This window comes from Meriones unguiculatus (genome assembly GCF_030254825.1).
Source record: "Meriones unguiculatus strain TT.TT164.6M chromosome 13 unlocalized genomic scaffold, Bangor_MerUng_6.1 Chr13_unordered_Scaffold_34, whole genome shotgun sequence".
Taxonomy (NCBI): Eukaryota; Metazoa; Chordata; class Mammalia; order Rodentia; family Muridae; genus Meriones; species Meriones unguiculatus.
In genome coordinates this window covers 4,403,633-4,421,632 of record NW_026843646.1, presented here as the reverse complement: position 1 = coordinate 4,421,632, position 18,000 = coordinate 4,403,633, and the positions used below count along the sequence as shown (strand labels likewise).

General features: G+C 37.2%; 1 protein-coding gene across 1 annotated transcript; it reads left to right on the top strand.

Annotated features, from left to right (window-relative positions):
- Window positions 1-14,525: 14,525 nt before the first annotated feature.
- LOC132650858 (vomeronasal type-2 receptor 116-like) lies at window positions 14,526-15,283 on the top strand (the record flags this gene model as incomplete). The annotated part of the gene is made up of 1 exon (XM_060376189.1): window positions 14,526-15,283. A coding segment is annotated over one exon (534 nt), but the record flags the coding sequence as incomplete, so codon positions are not given.
- Window positions 15,284-18,000: the final 2,717 nt, after the last annotated feature.

Below are 18,000 nucleotides of genomic sequence, written 5' to 3'. Positions count from 1 at the left end.
AAACCTCACCTCCCAATTCTCATATCTGCTTTCCCTCATCACTCTCCATACAACCTTGCCTGTCCAGTTCCCTCTATATTTCCTCTTCCACTGTCTATTTAATTTTCCCATCTGAGTGAGATTTAAGAAGGTCCTACCTTGAGCCCTTCTTGTTACTTAGTTTCTTTGGGTCCATGATTAGTAGTGTAGTTATCCTGTGCTATAAGGCTAATATGCACTTATAAGGGAATAGCTACCATATATGTCTTTCTGGCCATGGGTTACCTCACTCAGGATAATCATTCATATTTCCATCCAATTGCCTACAAATTTCATGATTTATTTGATTTTAATAGCTGAGTAGTGTAAATGTACCATATTTTCTTTACCCATTCTTTGGTAGAGGAACACCTAGGTTGTTCCCAGATTATTTCTATTACAAATAAAGCTTAATGTATATGAACAAATGTCCATTCATGGTGAAGTATCTTTGTTATATGTCCAGGAAGTTTATAGATGGTTCTTGGGGTAGAACTGTTCCCAATTTTCTGAGAAAGCACCAGATTGATTTGCAAAATAGTGGTCGAAATTTGTACTCCCATGAAAAATAAAGGAAGGTTATTTTTCTCTATGTCCTTGTCAGCATGGGTTGTCAAATAAGTTTTTGATCTTAGCCTTTCTGGTAGGTGTAAGATGGAATCACAGAGTCATTTTTATTTGAGTTTTCCTGCAGACTAATGACATTAGTGTTCCCTTAAGTGCTTTTCTGTCATCTGAGATTCCTCTGTTGAGAATTCTACTGAGTTCCATACTGCATTTATTAAATTGGACTGTTTGGGTTGTTGGAGTCTAATTTCTTGAATTCTTTATATATTTTGGAAATTAGCCCTCTGTCTGATGTATGGGTGGTGAATATCTCTTTCCCTTCTGTAGTCTGTCATTTTTGTTGTGTTGACAGGGTCCTTTGCTTTAAAAAATCTTCTCAGTTTCATGAGGTCCCATGTATTAATTGTAAATCTTACTGCCTGGGTTGTTGGTGTTCTGTTCAGGAAGTTGTCTCTTGTGCCAATGAATTCAACGATCTTCCCTATTTTCTCCTCTAATAGATTTAGTGTTTGTTTTTATGTTAGGGTCATTGCTCCAGTTTGAATTGAGTTTTGTGTAGGTTGATAAATATGGGTTTGTTGATATTTTTCTACATGTAGTCATCAGCTGGATCAGAGATATTTGTTAAAGATGCTCTCTTCTTTTTTTCCATTAGAGGTTTTGAATTCTTTGTAAAAAATGAAGTGTCCATAGGTGCCTGGGTTTATTTCTGGGTCTTCAATTCAATTCCATTGATCAAACAATCTGTTTCTTTGTGTGTAGGGGGAGAGGTTTATTAATTTATTTATTTTTAAATTAATTACAGTTTAATCCCTTTGTATCACAGCTGTATCCCACTCCCTTTTCCCCTCACAATACCACCCTCCCTCCCTCATCTCTTCTTATGTCCCTCCTCAAGCCCACTGATGGGGGGTCATTCTTCCCTTCTCTTTGTCCACAGCATATCAGGTTTCATCGAGACTGACTAGAATGTCTTCCTCTGTGTCCTGAAGTTCTTTTATTGCACAGAAATGCTGGGTTATTATTTTTTTGGTGTTCAATATAATATTGTGAATTGTTCTTTCAAGGTCTGTGATGAATGGTGTTGCTTTGGATAGGAATTATATTAAATATATAGATTGCTTTTGCTAATATGGTCACTTTTACTATGTTAATCTTATGGAGCTATGAGCATGGGAGCTCTTTCCATCTTTTGATATCTTTTCAGTTTCTTTTTTCAGAGACTTGAAGTTTCTGTAACAGAAGTCTTTCTCTTGCTTGGGGAGAGTTCCACCAAGATATTATTTCTGGCTCTTCTGAAGGATGCTATTTCCCCAATTTTCTTATCAGCCAATTTCTCATTTGTATTCAGGTTATTACTAATTTTTTAGTTAATTTTAAAGCAACCACTTTTCTGAAGTGGTTTATCAGCTGTATAAGTTTTCTGGTAGAATTTTTGGGGTCACTTATATATAATAGTACATCATCTGTAAATAGGGATGTTTTTACTTCTTCCTTTCCAATTTGGACACCCTGATCTCCTTTAGTTGTACTATTGTTCTAGCTATAACTTCAAGTACTACATTGAAGATATAGAGAGAGAGTGTGCAGCCTTGTCTTGTCCCTGGTTTTAGTGTAATTGCTTTGAATTTTTCCCCATTTAATTTGATTTTGGCTATCTGCTTGCTGTATATTACCTTTATTATGTCTATGTATGGGCCTTGTAGCCCTGATCTTTACAGAACTTTTATCATGAAGTGGTACTTGATTTTATCAAAGGCATTCTTTTTGCATCTAATGAGATAAACATGTTTATTTTTTTTTCTTCCAGTGAATTACAGAGATGGATTTAAATATGTTGAACCATCCCCACATTCCTGGGATGATGCTTACTTGATCATGATAGATGATGTATTTGGTGTGTTCCTGGATTGGTTTTCCATTATTTTATTGAGTACTTTTCCATCTAAGTCCATAAGGGAAATGGCTCTGAATTTTTTTTCTTTGTTGGGTCTTTGTGTGGTTTAAGGTATTAGAGTGACTGTAGCCTCATAGAATGAATTCGGCAATATTCCTTGTGTTATATTTTGTGGAATAGTTTCAGGAGTGTTGGAATGAGGTCCTCTTTGGAAGTCTGGTAGAATTCCATGCTACAACCATCTGGCTCTGGGATTTTTCGGTTGGGAGACTTCAGATGACAGCTCCTATTTTCTTCTACTGTACCTTAAAGCTGAGAAGCATAGACATTGGTGTTTTGGGGTCCACAGCATAGCCTCTTACTTGCTGTGGAGTCACTAGAGTCCTAGCACTCATTAACCATGTGCACTGAGCACCACCAGTGTGAATCCTCTTAAAATCTCCATCTTTTAAATGGAAATATTTTTTTTCTTGTGCTGCAGAAAGACACAGGACCTTTTTCCAACTAAGGACACGCTACACACTATACTATCTTCTATCTCATAGATGATATTTCTACTTGTGTTCAGTATCTCTAGCATTACTTCCAAGGGGAATAATTGTAATCTTGCTACATAACTGGGGAGACACCTAAACAAACTAAGCACCTTCAAAAAGAAACCCATATCAGAGAGAGGGAAAATGAATTTCTCTTAAAGGTCAACCAGTAATCTGTGTGGGCCACTCATATAAAATTTTGTCTCTCTTCAGCTGCATCCATTTTTGAGAAAAATTAAAGTGACAAATGCTGTTGGAGATGAAATAAGCTTTGATGAGAACAAGAATATTATGGAAACATATGATATACAAAACTTTATTGCACATAGTAAGCAAAATTCATTAATACTTAAAGTGGGAGAATTTGTCTTCAAGAGTCCACAAGACCAAGGCTTTTTCATCAATGAAGTTCTGATTCAATGGCCAAGCAACTTTAATCAGGTTGGGAAAATTTTCAGCATTTAATGTAAAGGGAATTATTTGTAAAGAATTACAAACTTGATTGTGTAATATATATTGTGAAATTTCAAGTTCTTAGCTCTGTTGTGACTGTGAGCTTGTTTGTGGGTATTCATGCATATGAACACATGTGCTGGTTAAGGCCACAGTTAACTGTGATTATCTTCCTTGGTTGCTGTCCACTTCCTTTTTAAATAGGATATCTCTCTGAAACCCTTACTTTCTGATTTTGCTGTTCTCAGTGGACAGCATTCCCTATGTATTCTCTCTGTCTTCATGAACATAAAGCTTGGATTACAGCCATATTTTCTGCACCCAAACATTATTTTCATCCCTTCATCATGATTAAATTCAGGCTTTCATGCTTATGTGGCAAGAGCATTAAATACTAAGTAATCCCATTATTTCTGTATGATGACTTTAAATCTGAAATATACCAGTATTTCAAATATATATTATACATATTTATTATGTATATATTATATTACATATATAATATATATATTATATATGTCTCAATTCTGAATATGTTGCTTCAAATATAAGGGCACCTAAATTTGTAAAAGAAGCATTACTAAAGCTTAAATAATAATATATATATATATATTAAATAATAATAATATATATAATGTCTTCATACACAAATAAATACACCTACAAATGCACACATAATGTCAGCTAATTCCTTAGCTAGAATTAGATGAATTGAACTTGAATGCTTGTGTTTATTGATGATGCAATGAATGAATGAATGAGTGTTCATGTTATATATAGGCATGTTTGTGGGTGTTACCACATGAAAACACACACACGATAACACACATGGATACAAACTTATCTATATATTCACATATGTTAATTATACAGGCAGGCTGAAGCTCAATGCATCCTTCCATTCACACATCTCCAACTCAAGCATATCAATAGTTTTACAAATTTTTGAGGTAGCATAGACAAGAATAAATTCTGGATTTTGATAAAAGACATTTCTGGAACCAATGTATATGAGCTGCCCAATACATATGTTTGGAACTGAACTCATATTTCTATGCAAGATCGATATGCACTCTTACCTGCTGAGCCAGTTATCTACAAGCATAATACTGTTAATATAGACATATTTATGAGCCAGAAACTGAATCCAAATCAAGATAAGATGTCTAAGGAAAGATAGAAATATTTCCTGTCCTACACAATTTCTAAAATATAATGAACTAAAACTGTGTTTGTTTAGTAGTTATTGTGATTAACTAAGAATGCAATTGGTAAATATTCTATGTGATGATGTCTCTAACCTTTGAAAGGAAAGGCACAGTATAATTCCTAGCACTGGGAGTCAAGGGTAAATATCACAGAAATAAATTATAATTCACCAGTGGCCAAACAATCTTTCATGAGAAAATTGAGCTTCCTTTTTCAGCTGAATCAGAGTGTGTGGGTTTTAATACATGACTGGAAGTGTAAAGGTAGAAACAGATGAGGCAAGAGTGATAGGGTTTCTGTCTTGACAAGCCAACCCTTCCATAATTCATTCAGTAAATTAGTTCTGACCTGCTGCCTCAGAGGAGAGAATATGTGGATGCCTTATACATTTCACATAGGTGAGGCAGAAGTGAGTCACATTTTGATCACTATAAATTGTTGTTGAACACTTAATAATGGGTGGTGAGCTAACTTCAAATCTCCATTCTACACTCACATATAATAACCTCAGTTTCCCATAAATACATACAATTTACTTTGTATCACAGTTGTAACCCCTCCCTCATTCCCTCTCAATCCCACTCTCCCTCCCTCCCTCATCTCCTCCTTGCCCCTTTCAAAGTCCACTGATAGGAGAAGTCCACTTCCACTTCGACCTTAGCTTATCAGGTATCTTCAGGACTGGCTGCAATGTCCTCGTCTGTCACCTACCAAGGCTGCTCCTCCCTCAGAGGGAAGGGGGAGATCAAAAAGCCAGTCATTGAGTTCATGTCAGAAATTGTCGCTGTTCCCCTTACTAGGGTAACCCACTTGGATACTGAGCTTGTGATTAATATAAAAAATAAAAATTATAAAAAAATTAAACACACAAAAAATATATACACTTTACATAGAGTATGTACATTTAAGTTATTTAGCCTAAAGTATTTTAAAAATTAATGTTCAATATTATGACCAGTTTTTCTGTGTTGCCTTCAGACTCCTCAATCTGTATGTACACAGAGCTGTGGTCCAGGATTCTGGAAAGTTCTACAAGAAGAAAGACCCGTTTGCTGTTTTTCTTGTGTATTTTGTCCAGAGTGGCACATTTCCAACCAGACAGGTAGAAAAATAATACCTGTCCTCAACTGCTTGGGAATGTAGAAGGGGAAAGTTACGAAGTGACTATGGTGTCATAATGCAATGCTGTTCTCCATGTCTCTTTCCCTCATCCTTGAATACATTAGTAATCACTGCTGATGCCACAAAATGTGTGAAGATTTGAGTGGCAATTCTCATGCTATTGTGTTATATGAAAACTACTAAAAAAAACCTGCCTTTTGGTGCATGACATGGCTATCTCCATGGTATAGGTTCCTCATTAAATGTGAGATCTCCAGTTGTCCAGAATTGATTTTTTTCTGTTATTTTTTCATTTCCTTTTCTTTTTTTAATTTTTTTTTCTTTTTAGTTACATTTTGTTAACTCTGTGTCCATGTGTATCCCGCTCCCTCATTCCCTCCCCAACCCCACACTCCCTCCCTGGTCTCCTCCCTGCACCTTTCCAAGTCCACTGATAGGGGAGGACCTCCTCCCCTTTCATTTGACCCTGTTTTATCAGGTGTCATCATGGCTGGCTGCAAAGTCCTCCTCTGTGGCCTAACAGGACTGCTCCTCCCCTGAGGGGGGGAAGTCCAAGAGCCTGCCCTTGAGATCCTGTTAGAAATAGTCCTTATTCCCCTTACTTTGGAAAACTACTTGGTTACTGAGCTACCATGGGCCACATCCAAGCAGAAGTTCTAGGTTATATCCATAGATGGTACTTGGTTGAGTGTAAGTCTCAGAAAAGACCCTGTGTCCGGATATAATTGGTCCTTGTAGAGCTCCTATCCTTTTCATATCATACTAACTCCCCTTCTTTCACAATGATTTCCTGCACTCTGCTGAGGGTTTGGTCTCTGAATTGATTTTTATTTCTGCAATAAACAAACCTAATGATTTTTGCCTGAAGAGAACTCCAGGAAAAGTACATGTGTGATTTTTTTCTTGAATGCATGAGAAATTGAATTGCTTTAACAATACTTATATTTGTCATCTTCAGTATCAATAATAGTAGAAAAAGCAAGTTGATGTAAATAAAAATATGCTTGCCTATTTAGGGTTATGGTCAAATGTGTGATAACATAGACAAGTAAATTCATATGGAATGTCCAGGTTGTATTTTTAATACGAACAAACACACACACAAATAAACATATAATAAATAAAAGTCCATGAATTTGAGAGAGAATAGATATAAAGTGGCTCGAGAAGATGTTCTTGGCAAAGAACAAGAAGATTTATAGTGAGATATGTTCTTTTTAAAATGAAAATTTTTATAAGAAAATAAAAAGTCAAAATGAAAATACATTAATATAATGAGAATCTACTATTTTTTTATCATATTCAAAAAGGCCAACCCTTAGACAACTGGATAACAAACAAAACTTTTTATGTTTTATTGAAAACAATAAAATGTTGAAAGATTAAATAAATATTCTTTATATTCTGAGATCTAGTGCTACCATAGGTTAAATTCCTTGCAGTGTGATACATGACTTCACATACTATGTTGAAGAGATATGGAGAGAGAAGGCAGTCGTGCCTTGTGCCTGATTTCAATGTGATAGATATAAGTTCCTCTCTGTTTAGTTTGATGTTGGCTATAGGCTTGCTGTATATTGTTTTTACTATGTTTAGGTATGTGCCTTCTATTTCTGATCTCTCCTAAATTTTTAACATGAATAGGTGTTGGATTTTGTCAGATGCTTTTTTGGCATGTAATGAAATGATCATGTGGTTTTTTTCTCTTCAGTTTGTTTATGTGGTGGATTACATTGATGGATTTCTGTAGACTGAACCACCCCAGCAGATCTAGGATGAAGCTTACTTGGTTATGGTGGATTATATTTTTGTTGTGTTCTTGGATTCAGTTTGCAAGTATTTTACTGAGTAGTTTTGCACCAATGATCATAAGCAATATTGGTCTGAGGTTCATTTCTTTGTAGGGTCTTTGTGTGGTTTAGGTATCAATGTGACTGTGGCCTCATACAATGAGGTTGGTAATGTTCCTTCTGTTTCTATTTTGTGGAATAGTTTGAATAATATTGGTATTTCCTCCTCTTTGAAGGTCTGGTAGAATTCTGTGCTGAAACCATCTGGACCTGGACTTTTTTTGATGGGGATTTTTTTTTATTACAGCTTCTATTATCTTAGGAGAGAAAGGAGTATTTAATTTATTTACCTGATCTTGATTTAACTTTGGCAAGTGGACTCTATCAAGAAAATTGTGCATTCCATATAGATTTAAAAATTTTGTGACATATAGACTTTTGAAGTAAGACTTTTCTTTTGATTTTCTTGGTGTGTGTCCTTACATACATGTTTTCATTTTTTTATGTTGTTCATTTCAATAGTGTCTTTCTACCTTTTAGTTACTTTAGCTAAGAGATTGTCTATTTTGTTGATTTCTCTAAGAATCAGCTCATGGTTTTGTTGATTCTTTGAATCACTTTGTTTTTTTTGTATATTGATTTCAGCACTGAGTTTGATTATTTAAAGCCATCTACTCCTCTTGGGTGTGTCTGTATCTTTTTCTTTTTTTCTAGATCTTTCAGGTGTGTCGTTAAATTGCTTGTTTGAGATGTCTCAAGTTTCTTTATGAAGGCACTGAACACTATGAAATTTCCTCTTAGCACGGCTTTCATTTTGTCATAGGAGTTTGGGTATGTTGTGCCTTCATTTTCAATTAATTCTTGAACATCTTTATTTTCTTTCTTTATTTCTTCCACGACACACCTGTCATTGAGTAGAGAGTTGTTCAGGTTCGATATATTTGCAGGTGTTTTGCTCTTTTTGTCATAGCTGAGGTCCAGCTCTAGAACATGCCAGTGTAATTGGATACAAGGGGTTATTTCATTCTTCTCGTATCTGTTGAGACTTGCTTTGTTCCTGACATTGTGGTCAGTTTTGGAGAAGGATCCATGATGTGCAGAGAAGAAAGCATATTTGTTTGTGTCTAGGTGAAAATTTCTGTAGAAATCCCTTAGATCCATTTGATTCGTGACCTCTGTAATCTTCATTATCACCATTTAGCTTCTGTTTCAATGATATGTCAATTGGTGAGAGCATGGTGGATAAGTCTCCCACTATTACTAAGTTGGGACTGATGTGTGATTTCAGCTTGAATGTTTCTTTTACAATGCAGGTGCCCATTTATATGGGGCATAGTTTTTCAAGATATTGATGTCCTAATGGTGGATTTTTCTTCGATGAAGATGAAGTATCCTTCCCAATCTTTTTTGATTGATATTGGTTAGAAGTCTATTTGATTAGATATTAGGATGCTACTGCCACTTGCTCCTTCAGCCTATTTGATTAGAAACTATTTTCCTAGCACTTTACTCCAAGGTAGTGTCTATCTTTATGGCTGAAGTGTTTCATGTGTGCAGCAGAATGTTGGATCCTGTTTGTGTAACCATTCTGTTAGAATGTGTCTTTTTCTCGGACTGTTGAGCCCATTGATGTTGGTAGATATTAAAAAACAATGAATGTTAGTTCTTGTTATTGTGGAGTTGGTGCTGATAGTATGTTTGTGTGCTTGTGTTCTATTAATTTTTTGTTTTGATATCATCTATATCCTGTGCTTCTTGGGTTTAGATGACCGCATTGTGTGGAGTTTTCCTTCTAGTAGCTTCTTTAGGTCTGCAAGCTGCAAAGACATTGTTTCAATTTAGTTTTGTCATGCAATACCTTGTTTCCTCCATCTGTGTTGACTGTAACTTTTGCTGGCATCTGTGCTCTTTTAGTGTCTGCATGACATCCACTGAGGCCCATCTAGCTTTCATAGTCTCTGTTGGGAAGTCTGGTGTGATTCTGATAGGTCAGCCTTTATATCTTATTTGGCCTTTTTCCTTTCTTCTTTTATTTATTTTTTCATTGGGTAGATTTAGTGTTTTGATTATTATGTTGCACAAGTATTTTCTTGTCTGGTCTAGAATATGTGATGTTCTGTAAGCCTCTTTTATGTTTAAGGCTAGCTCTTTCTTAAGGTTGGTGAAACCTCTATGAATTTATTGAAAATAGATTCTGGACCTTAGAGCCTGGAATCATATGTTTATTTTATTGCTATTATTCTTAGGTTTCATCTTTTCATGGTGTCCTGGATGTCTTGAATGTTTTGCATCAGAAACTATACTTTTTCTTTCCTTTGAGAGATTTACCAGTTACTTCAACTACATCCTCAATGACTCAGATTCTCTCCCCAATTTCTTGTATTCTGTTGGTGATGCTTATCTCTATGGTACTTGATCACTTTTCTAAGTGTTCCATACCCAGTTTTCATTGTTTGTGGTTTCTTTATTAATTCTAATTTTCTAAGGTCATGAGTAATTTCATTTCCTTCACCTGTTTGATTGTGGTTTCCTGTCTATGATGGCCTCTCTTTGGTTGTATTTGCCTGTATTTCTTTGAGAGATTAGTTGTTTTCCTCTTCATATGCCACATATAATTGAATAAGCATAGATTTAAGGTCTTTTTTTGTTATAGCTACATTAGTATATCCATTGTTTTGGGGGTTTTTGGAGGAGTCATGGTGTGCTGATTTTTGTTGACTGTTATTTTATGTTAGACTTTTGCCATGTGATTGTCTGTAGCCTTAGCTGTTTGTCCCTGGAACCTGCACCAAAGACTGGACCAGCCTGTCTTTGGAGTCTAGTGTAGCATTCAGGAAGATGAGGAATGTGCATTGGCTTAAGAATGGGTGCTGGCAATACAGATGCCAGTGTCTTGAAGGGCAGTGAACAGGCCAGGTAGTGAGCAAAAAAACAGACATTGGCAGGTGAATTGCAGGTCAGGGAGTGTGCATGCATGGGAGCTCCGATGTTTGGGGTGCAGGTGCTGCTGGTCATGAACACTGAGCATATGCAAGTGCCCCAAAGGGCTCCAGGCCAAGGTGACTACAGTGGGGGTTAATCAGAAGAAAGCTGGGCTGCAGCTTATAAGCCTGCCTAAAACTGTGTTCCTTGTATGCAGATTCCTCTCTGCTCTGCCATATTGGATCTGGGATCCCTGTGTTTCTCTTATTCTCCTGGTGTCCACAAGGTGTCCAGAGAATCTGTGGCTTGGTGGCTGGGATTCTGTCCCAGTAATCCTGATGTTGACCTCAGGGGAGCAGGAAGGATCTGAGGTCTGGTTTCTACAGCTGAGAGACCCTGGGGGTCCAAACTCACTGGAGTATGTGGAAGGGCAGGCTGCCCATAGTTTGCTACCCCTGGACCTGCTCAATGGACTTTGGGACTCTGATCCTCTACCCTTCAGTTATGGTGCACTCTGGTCTCCAACATATTAGTGTCTCCTTTTGTAATCTTTCAGCTTCCTTGATTTCTTTTTTGGTAAGATGCTTTCATGAGCGTTTGAATTTCCTCATGGGTCTCTTTAGATCTATTTAGGATGTTGAATAAAAGTTGAATTCATGTTTGAGTCATGGTTGCTTGGGCAAATCTAAAACTTACCCATTTCATGTGCATTTTAAGCACTCTGCTATATAATTTTTCTAAATGTTCCTTTAGAATATTCTGAATATCTTTGGATTCTGTAGCAATGTTTTTCCGTCACTTCTGATTCTACTAATTTGAGTCCTCTATTTCTTTCTTTGATTTACTTGAGACAAGGGTCCGTGAATTTTGTTTATCTTCAGAATGAACCAACTCTTCCTTTAGTTAACACTTGCATTTTCTTTGTTTCTGTTTCATTCATTTCTATTACAATCTTACTATTTCTTTTTAATGGATTATTAATTGATTTGTTTATGTACTACTGCAGCATCTAATCACACTTTTCCTCCTAGTCCCTCTCTGTCACCTCACCTGCCAACCCATGTGCCCTTCCTCTCTTTCTTTTCAAAAAAAAGGAGCCTCCCTTGGATATCAACCAGCCTTGGCATATAAAGTTGCAATAAGACTATGCACAACTTCTGCTATTAAGACTAAACAAGGCAGTCTAATTATGGAAAAGGAATCCATTGGCAGGCAAAAGAGTCAGAGACAGCTTTGATCTTGCTGATAGGTACCCCATGAAGACCAATGTGCACAATGGTTACACATGTGCTCTTAGAAGTCCCACATGAGGACCAAGTTGCACAACTACTACATATGTGCAGAGAGCACATATCTGTCCCATGAATACTTTCTTGTAGGCAGTTCATTCTCTGTGAGCCTGCACCAGGAACCTTTCTGTGAGGCCATCCTCAGCATGGAAAAGAGAATTGGAGTATGTTTGCAAGCAGGGTGTTCCACAGAGTATATACTATATGAGGTTCAGCAAGTGAAGGGAGTGAGTCAGGTGCAGTGGTCAGGGGAATCTCTCAGTTGACATTTAAAATTCAGACATTTCTGTAGCTCTGATTTACTATCAAAAAGGTCCTTCTGTATTTATACAAGTTTCACAGTTCAAACGTAGACTAATGATTATACAAGTGGAACAGAGTGGGTGTTTGAGTTTTTTCCATGGTTACAAGTTCAGCAACAATTAAAAAAATAGAAACAGAAAAGATAGTATTATAAGCCCATGACTCTACTTTAAGGAATCAAAAAAAAATCTCCTGCAAAGAAAAAATATTTAATGTATGACAGTTTGCTTTTAGACTGGCAGTGTTTGTAGTATGAGTGCAGTCCAGAAAAACAGAAAATACTTTAACAGGTCTTTGTATGAATAGCAAATACTAATAAATAACTCCTTTTATTATATGCATCATCATCATGCTATAAAGTAGAAAAAGTTTATTTTAGTCAATCTGTCCTATTTACTGATTTTTATTCCATCAGGAGTGTATCCTCTATGATCTTTAAACTACATTTTCAAGGAGCTCTAAACCTATAATGAAAGGAAGTCTTAAATCTATAACTGAATCTCCTGGCCTCTCAGAGTTTGCACAATGCCTTGTTTACCCTGCACCAAAATACTGTTTAGGGGAAGATACCCCAAGAAAACTTCTGAAATAATGGCCTCATATCTAATATGCTTATCTATGCTTAATGATGTCCCAGGCAGAAAGAAGATTTATAAACAGTGTACACATAAAGTTAAGTTTTGGATTTTCATAAAAAGACTCAGACATAAATTTTTGTAGAAAAAACAAATGGAATCATAGCACAGAAAGCCACTACTAAGGAGACACACAGAAAAAATATCCAAAAAGTCAGAAGAACAGTGATTTTAACAATCTGCTCAGCTTTGCTGGCATTACATCAGCAAAGTAAATGACTTTCACCAACTCCAGTGAATATTACTGTGCCATTTTCCCCGTTCTGATGTAATGATTTAAATATTTATAGACCTCTTGTGTGACATATAGGGCTTTTTTTAGTCTTCAGAAAATGACCAGAAAAACAAGTGTGGAAATTAGAACAATTCCTAGGATTACTCTGGAATTATAATGAAAAGACCAAGAGTCCTGTACTGAGTCAAAGAATGTAGAAATGCATTTGCAACTTCTACAGCTGAGATAGGTACTGGTTGATCTGAGCTTAGAGCTGCAATTTGTTGATGCAAGTGTTGTATGCTTACCACCAAATCAGAATTGTTTCATAGGCCATGGATGTGGGATCTAATTTCTTCACATGGTACCTTGGGAAAATATGTAGAAGCAGGGTAATAAATATCTACTGAAACTGTGAGTAACAAGCAAAATGAGAAGAACCCATGATGGTGTAATCAGGGAAGTGCATTTGGATACACTGATGTGATCAAAATACTATACTTAGTAATTTAAATCATTCAACCAAGGACCATGTATGGATATAACCTAGAACCTCCACTCAGATGTAGCCTGTGGTAGCTCAGTAACCAATTGGTTTCCCAAAGTGAGGGGAACAAGGACTATTTCTAACAGGAACTCAATGACTGGCTCTTTGGTCTCCCCACCCCCGAAGGGAGGAGCAGTCCTGTTAAGCCACAGAGGAGGGCTTTGCAGCCAGTCCTGAAGACACCTGATAAAACAGGATCAGATGAATGGGGAGGAGGTCCCCCCTATCCGTGGACTTGGAAAGGGGCACGGTGGAGATGAGGGAAGGAGGGAGGGACTGGGAGGGAATGAGGGATCGGGACACGGCTGGGATACAGAGTTAATAAAATGTAACTGATAAAAAAAATAAAAAATAAATAAATAAAAAATAAAAAGTACCTGAAGGATTACTTGAGAGTTTTACTTTTTCTGAATATGAGAAATATAGATTTCACTTTAAATGCCTTAGACAAACAGTAATAAATTCTTTAAACAAAACTTATTATTAAGTATCAAGGAAAACAATAGATTGGGATTCATAAAGAGTTCATGATTTTGGCACTATCATGAAGCCGAATATGCCAGGCTATACAAATCATTGAAAAGAACTCTTATGAATTAAATGTGCAATGTATAAATACATGTATAAACTGAAATGTTGATTCGCTTACTCTGCACAGATCAGCAGGAGTGCAGTGCTTGCCTAAGTCAAGACTATCCAAACCCTGAGAGAAACCAGTGTTTACCCAAGGCAGTGACATTCCTATCCTTTGAGGATCCTCTGGGCATGGCTCTGGCCTGCACAGCTCTGTTCTTCTCTGTCAGCACATTTATAGTTTTGGGGATCTTCCTTAAACACCGAGAATCAGCCATTGTTAAGGCCAATAACAAGACTCTCAGCTATATCCTGCTCATCTCCATCCTCCTCTGCTTCTTCTGCTCCTTTTTCTTCATTGGACGCCCAAATACTGTTTCCTGCATACTGCAACAAATAACATTTGCACTTGTATTCACGTTGGCTATTTCCACTGTTTTGGCAAAAACTATAACTGTAATTCTGGCCTTTAGGATCATGAAACCTGGGAGAACAATGAGAAGGTTGTTTGTCTCAGGCATCTATAATGCTGTCATCCCCATCTGTGTCCTGATTCAACTTATTCTCTCTGGAGTGTGGCTGGGAACCTCTCCTCCCTATATTGACATAGATGTACACTCTGAACATGCTCATGTCATCATTTTATGCAATAAGGGCTCAGCTACTGCTTTCTACTGTGTGCTGGCATACTTAGGAACCCTGGCCCTAGGGAGCTTCACTGTGGCTTTCCTAGTGAGGAACCTGCCTGACACATTCAATGAGGCCAAGTTCCTGACATTCAGCATGCTGGTATTCCTTAGTGTCTGGGTCACATTCATCCCTGCCTACCAGAGCACCAAGGGCAAGGGCATGGTGGCTGTGGAGGTCTTCTCCATCCTGGCCTCCAGTGCTGGGCTGCTGGTGTGCATCTTTTTCCCCAAGTGCTACATTATTCTCTTAAGACCTGATAAAAACTCTTTGAGACATTTGAAAAACAAAAACTAGCAAATAAAAATTGATCATTTTGATGTATTAGTTCTCTAATAAAACCCATTAGTATACTAAAATTAAATCATTTACCTACTTTAAAGTAACTTTTTCTGAAATGTGTATTTAAAGAAAAATAAGAGCCCCTCACATTGTCTCCCAATCACAGACATTTTATTTCAGAATAGAAGCTGCTGTTAAAAACATATTTTAGTAAGTTATGCATGTTACTTATTAATGTGTGGACAATATACATATTCAAAATGTAATTATATGATAGTAATTGATATAAATAGTACATGAACTAAATACTTGTTTTCTTTGTTATTTTTGGGAGTATAATAGGATTTGGGTGGTATATGAGATTCTTCTACAGAACAGGCATGAAAATTGATCTCTGGAAATGGGGGGCTGGGTGTCTTTTAAAAAGGTTGAGCCATCCCAGAAATCAGAGTAGAGAATTTTCTAAACGGAAAAAATAAATCTGCTGCCTGACCCTGCTCTCTTTTCCTTGACATACATAAAAATGACTCGACATCCCACTCTACAAATACTTGCTCACTCACCTTCATTGCTATTCTGTTCACAATAGGTAAGAAATGGAAACTCATAAATATGTTTAACATGAAAATATCATACATATAAATAGATGTAAGTAAGAAAAATATAATTTAGGTAACTCATATCCAGAAGACAAATATCTTTCATTCTCTACTCTGGGGCATCTACCTCCAAATGTTGGTTTGTGAGTATTCAGCATGGAATGACTGTAGAAACAAGAAAGCATGGTAGGGAAGCAATACAATGGCAGGGACAATTGATCTGGTTGGGATAAACCAGGGGAGGTACTCTAATTATGAAGGAGGATAAATATAAAAGAAGGAAGTGGGTGAAATAACAGTAAATTTTTGAAAGTGTTTTCAGCAATCATATTGTGAATTATCTACATAAAATCCCTATAATACATGTAAGTCCATTCATGAATAAAAACATGTTGTAATCTTGATATTTTTAATAATGCACACAGATAATTATAGTCCACCCCTGACCAAATATTATTCTACTGTTATATCTAACCTGAAAATTACAGTCTATTTCCAGCCTGAAAAGATGTTTTTTGTTCAGTCTGAAATACCTGAAAATAACAGGATACAGAATGAGGAACTAGGAAAATGAAGAGGTGCCATGCTAACTCCTGAAAGTTTAATTTCCACCAAGTGTCAGATTCTTGGAGCATAACTTTATAGTTATTCTCAAGTGCCTGCTTTTTCATCAATACATAAGACATTGGAGACATGGCATGCATGCTTGTGGGTGCTCGCGTTCCCCTTAACATTCACCATAGTCCACCTAAAGAGGAATGTACACACCAATCCAGCCATACACCTTTCACTCTCCAATGATAACCTGCCTACAAGATTTGCTGGTGTGCTTGTGGCACAAATTTCATGGAAGTGACCGATTAATATTTGGTTGAGTTTCAGGAGGCCCACTCCATGGAAAGGAACATTGAACCAACATGACTTGGGTGGCCAGGAGCCTGCATCTACACAGGCCATGGACATCAGAGAAATGTAAATGCTATAGTTGTGCTAAAGGAGCACAGCCATAATCACAGATTGATGCCTTACTCAGCCATCATAGAAAACTTCTTCCTGCAGCAGACGATAACAAATACAGAGATCCACATGTAGTTGATTTGCAGACAGTGAGAGGCCTTGGACCACCCCACCCTAAATGAGATGTCTCCAGCAATTCCCTCCCCTAAGGGCTCAAGGAACTCTGTGCAGAGTGTAAGCACCAAAGGGGATGAAGGACACGAGGGTAACAATGCTTTGTAAACACAACAGGACCAACACACATATGAATGCACCCTGACCCACAAGCTAGCTTTTCTATTACATTCCCCTGTCGGGGCTACCTTGCCTCACCACAGGGGAAGAGGATGCACTGAGTCCTGATGTGACTTGATATGGTGGCATGGGTGGGTGGACACAGGGGAGGGGATGATCCCCTTCTCTGAGGAGCCAGGTGAGGGGTGATAGGGGAAACAGGGAGAGTAGAACCAGGAGGAGAGGAGGGAAGCGTCTACGACAGGGATGTAAAATGAATCAATAAATATTAAATAATAAAATAATAATAAATGAGGGGGCTGGAGAGATGTCACAGAGCTTAAGAGCACAGGCTTCTCTTCCAAAGGTCCTGAGTTCTATTTCCAGCACCCACGTGGTTGTTCACAACCATCTATAGAGAGATCTGGCACCTTTTTTCTGGTATGCAGGCAGAATACTCTACAAATAATATATTTTCAAAAAAACATCCCCTACCTCCAAAAAGAACACTCACTACCTCTTTAAATAATAATAATAATAATAATAATAATAATAATAATAATAATAATAATAAATTTTAAAGATAGTTTTCTCCAAAGGGCCAAAAAACCAGACTAATCCGTTAGCCCCATGAGCGGCAACAGATGGCAACAGAAATATTCAAGGGCATATTTGTGGGTTGTCAAGGCTACAATATATATTCACTTCTTTTGTATGCCTGTGGCTTCTGTTTTCATGCTTTCATGGTATTTCTGTGTGAGCGAATATCTGTATCTCTGCACCCATGTTTCCCTCATGTTTTTTCTTTCCTCTTTTTATTAATAACATTAGACACCTCAACCGTTTTATTGATTTCTGGAAGATTGGAGCCTGACAATTTCCTCTTTATGAAATCCGAAAGTTTGTGCTTTTGACATAAATTCACCTCCCCAAACTAATGATGTGGCTTACCATTTAGGGTTTTCTGGTCATGGGTTTGGTGCAACTCTGTGCTTCTTTGCTATCACTGCTGTGGTTTTGGGTCAATTCGTGAAGTACTAAGCCTTTCCTGGCCATTGTCAAGGGCAATCCCAGAATTCTAAGCCATCCCTTGATTATCTGCTGCTACTGCTTCCTCTACTATTTAT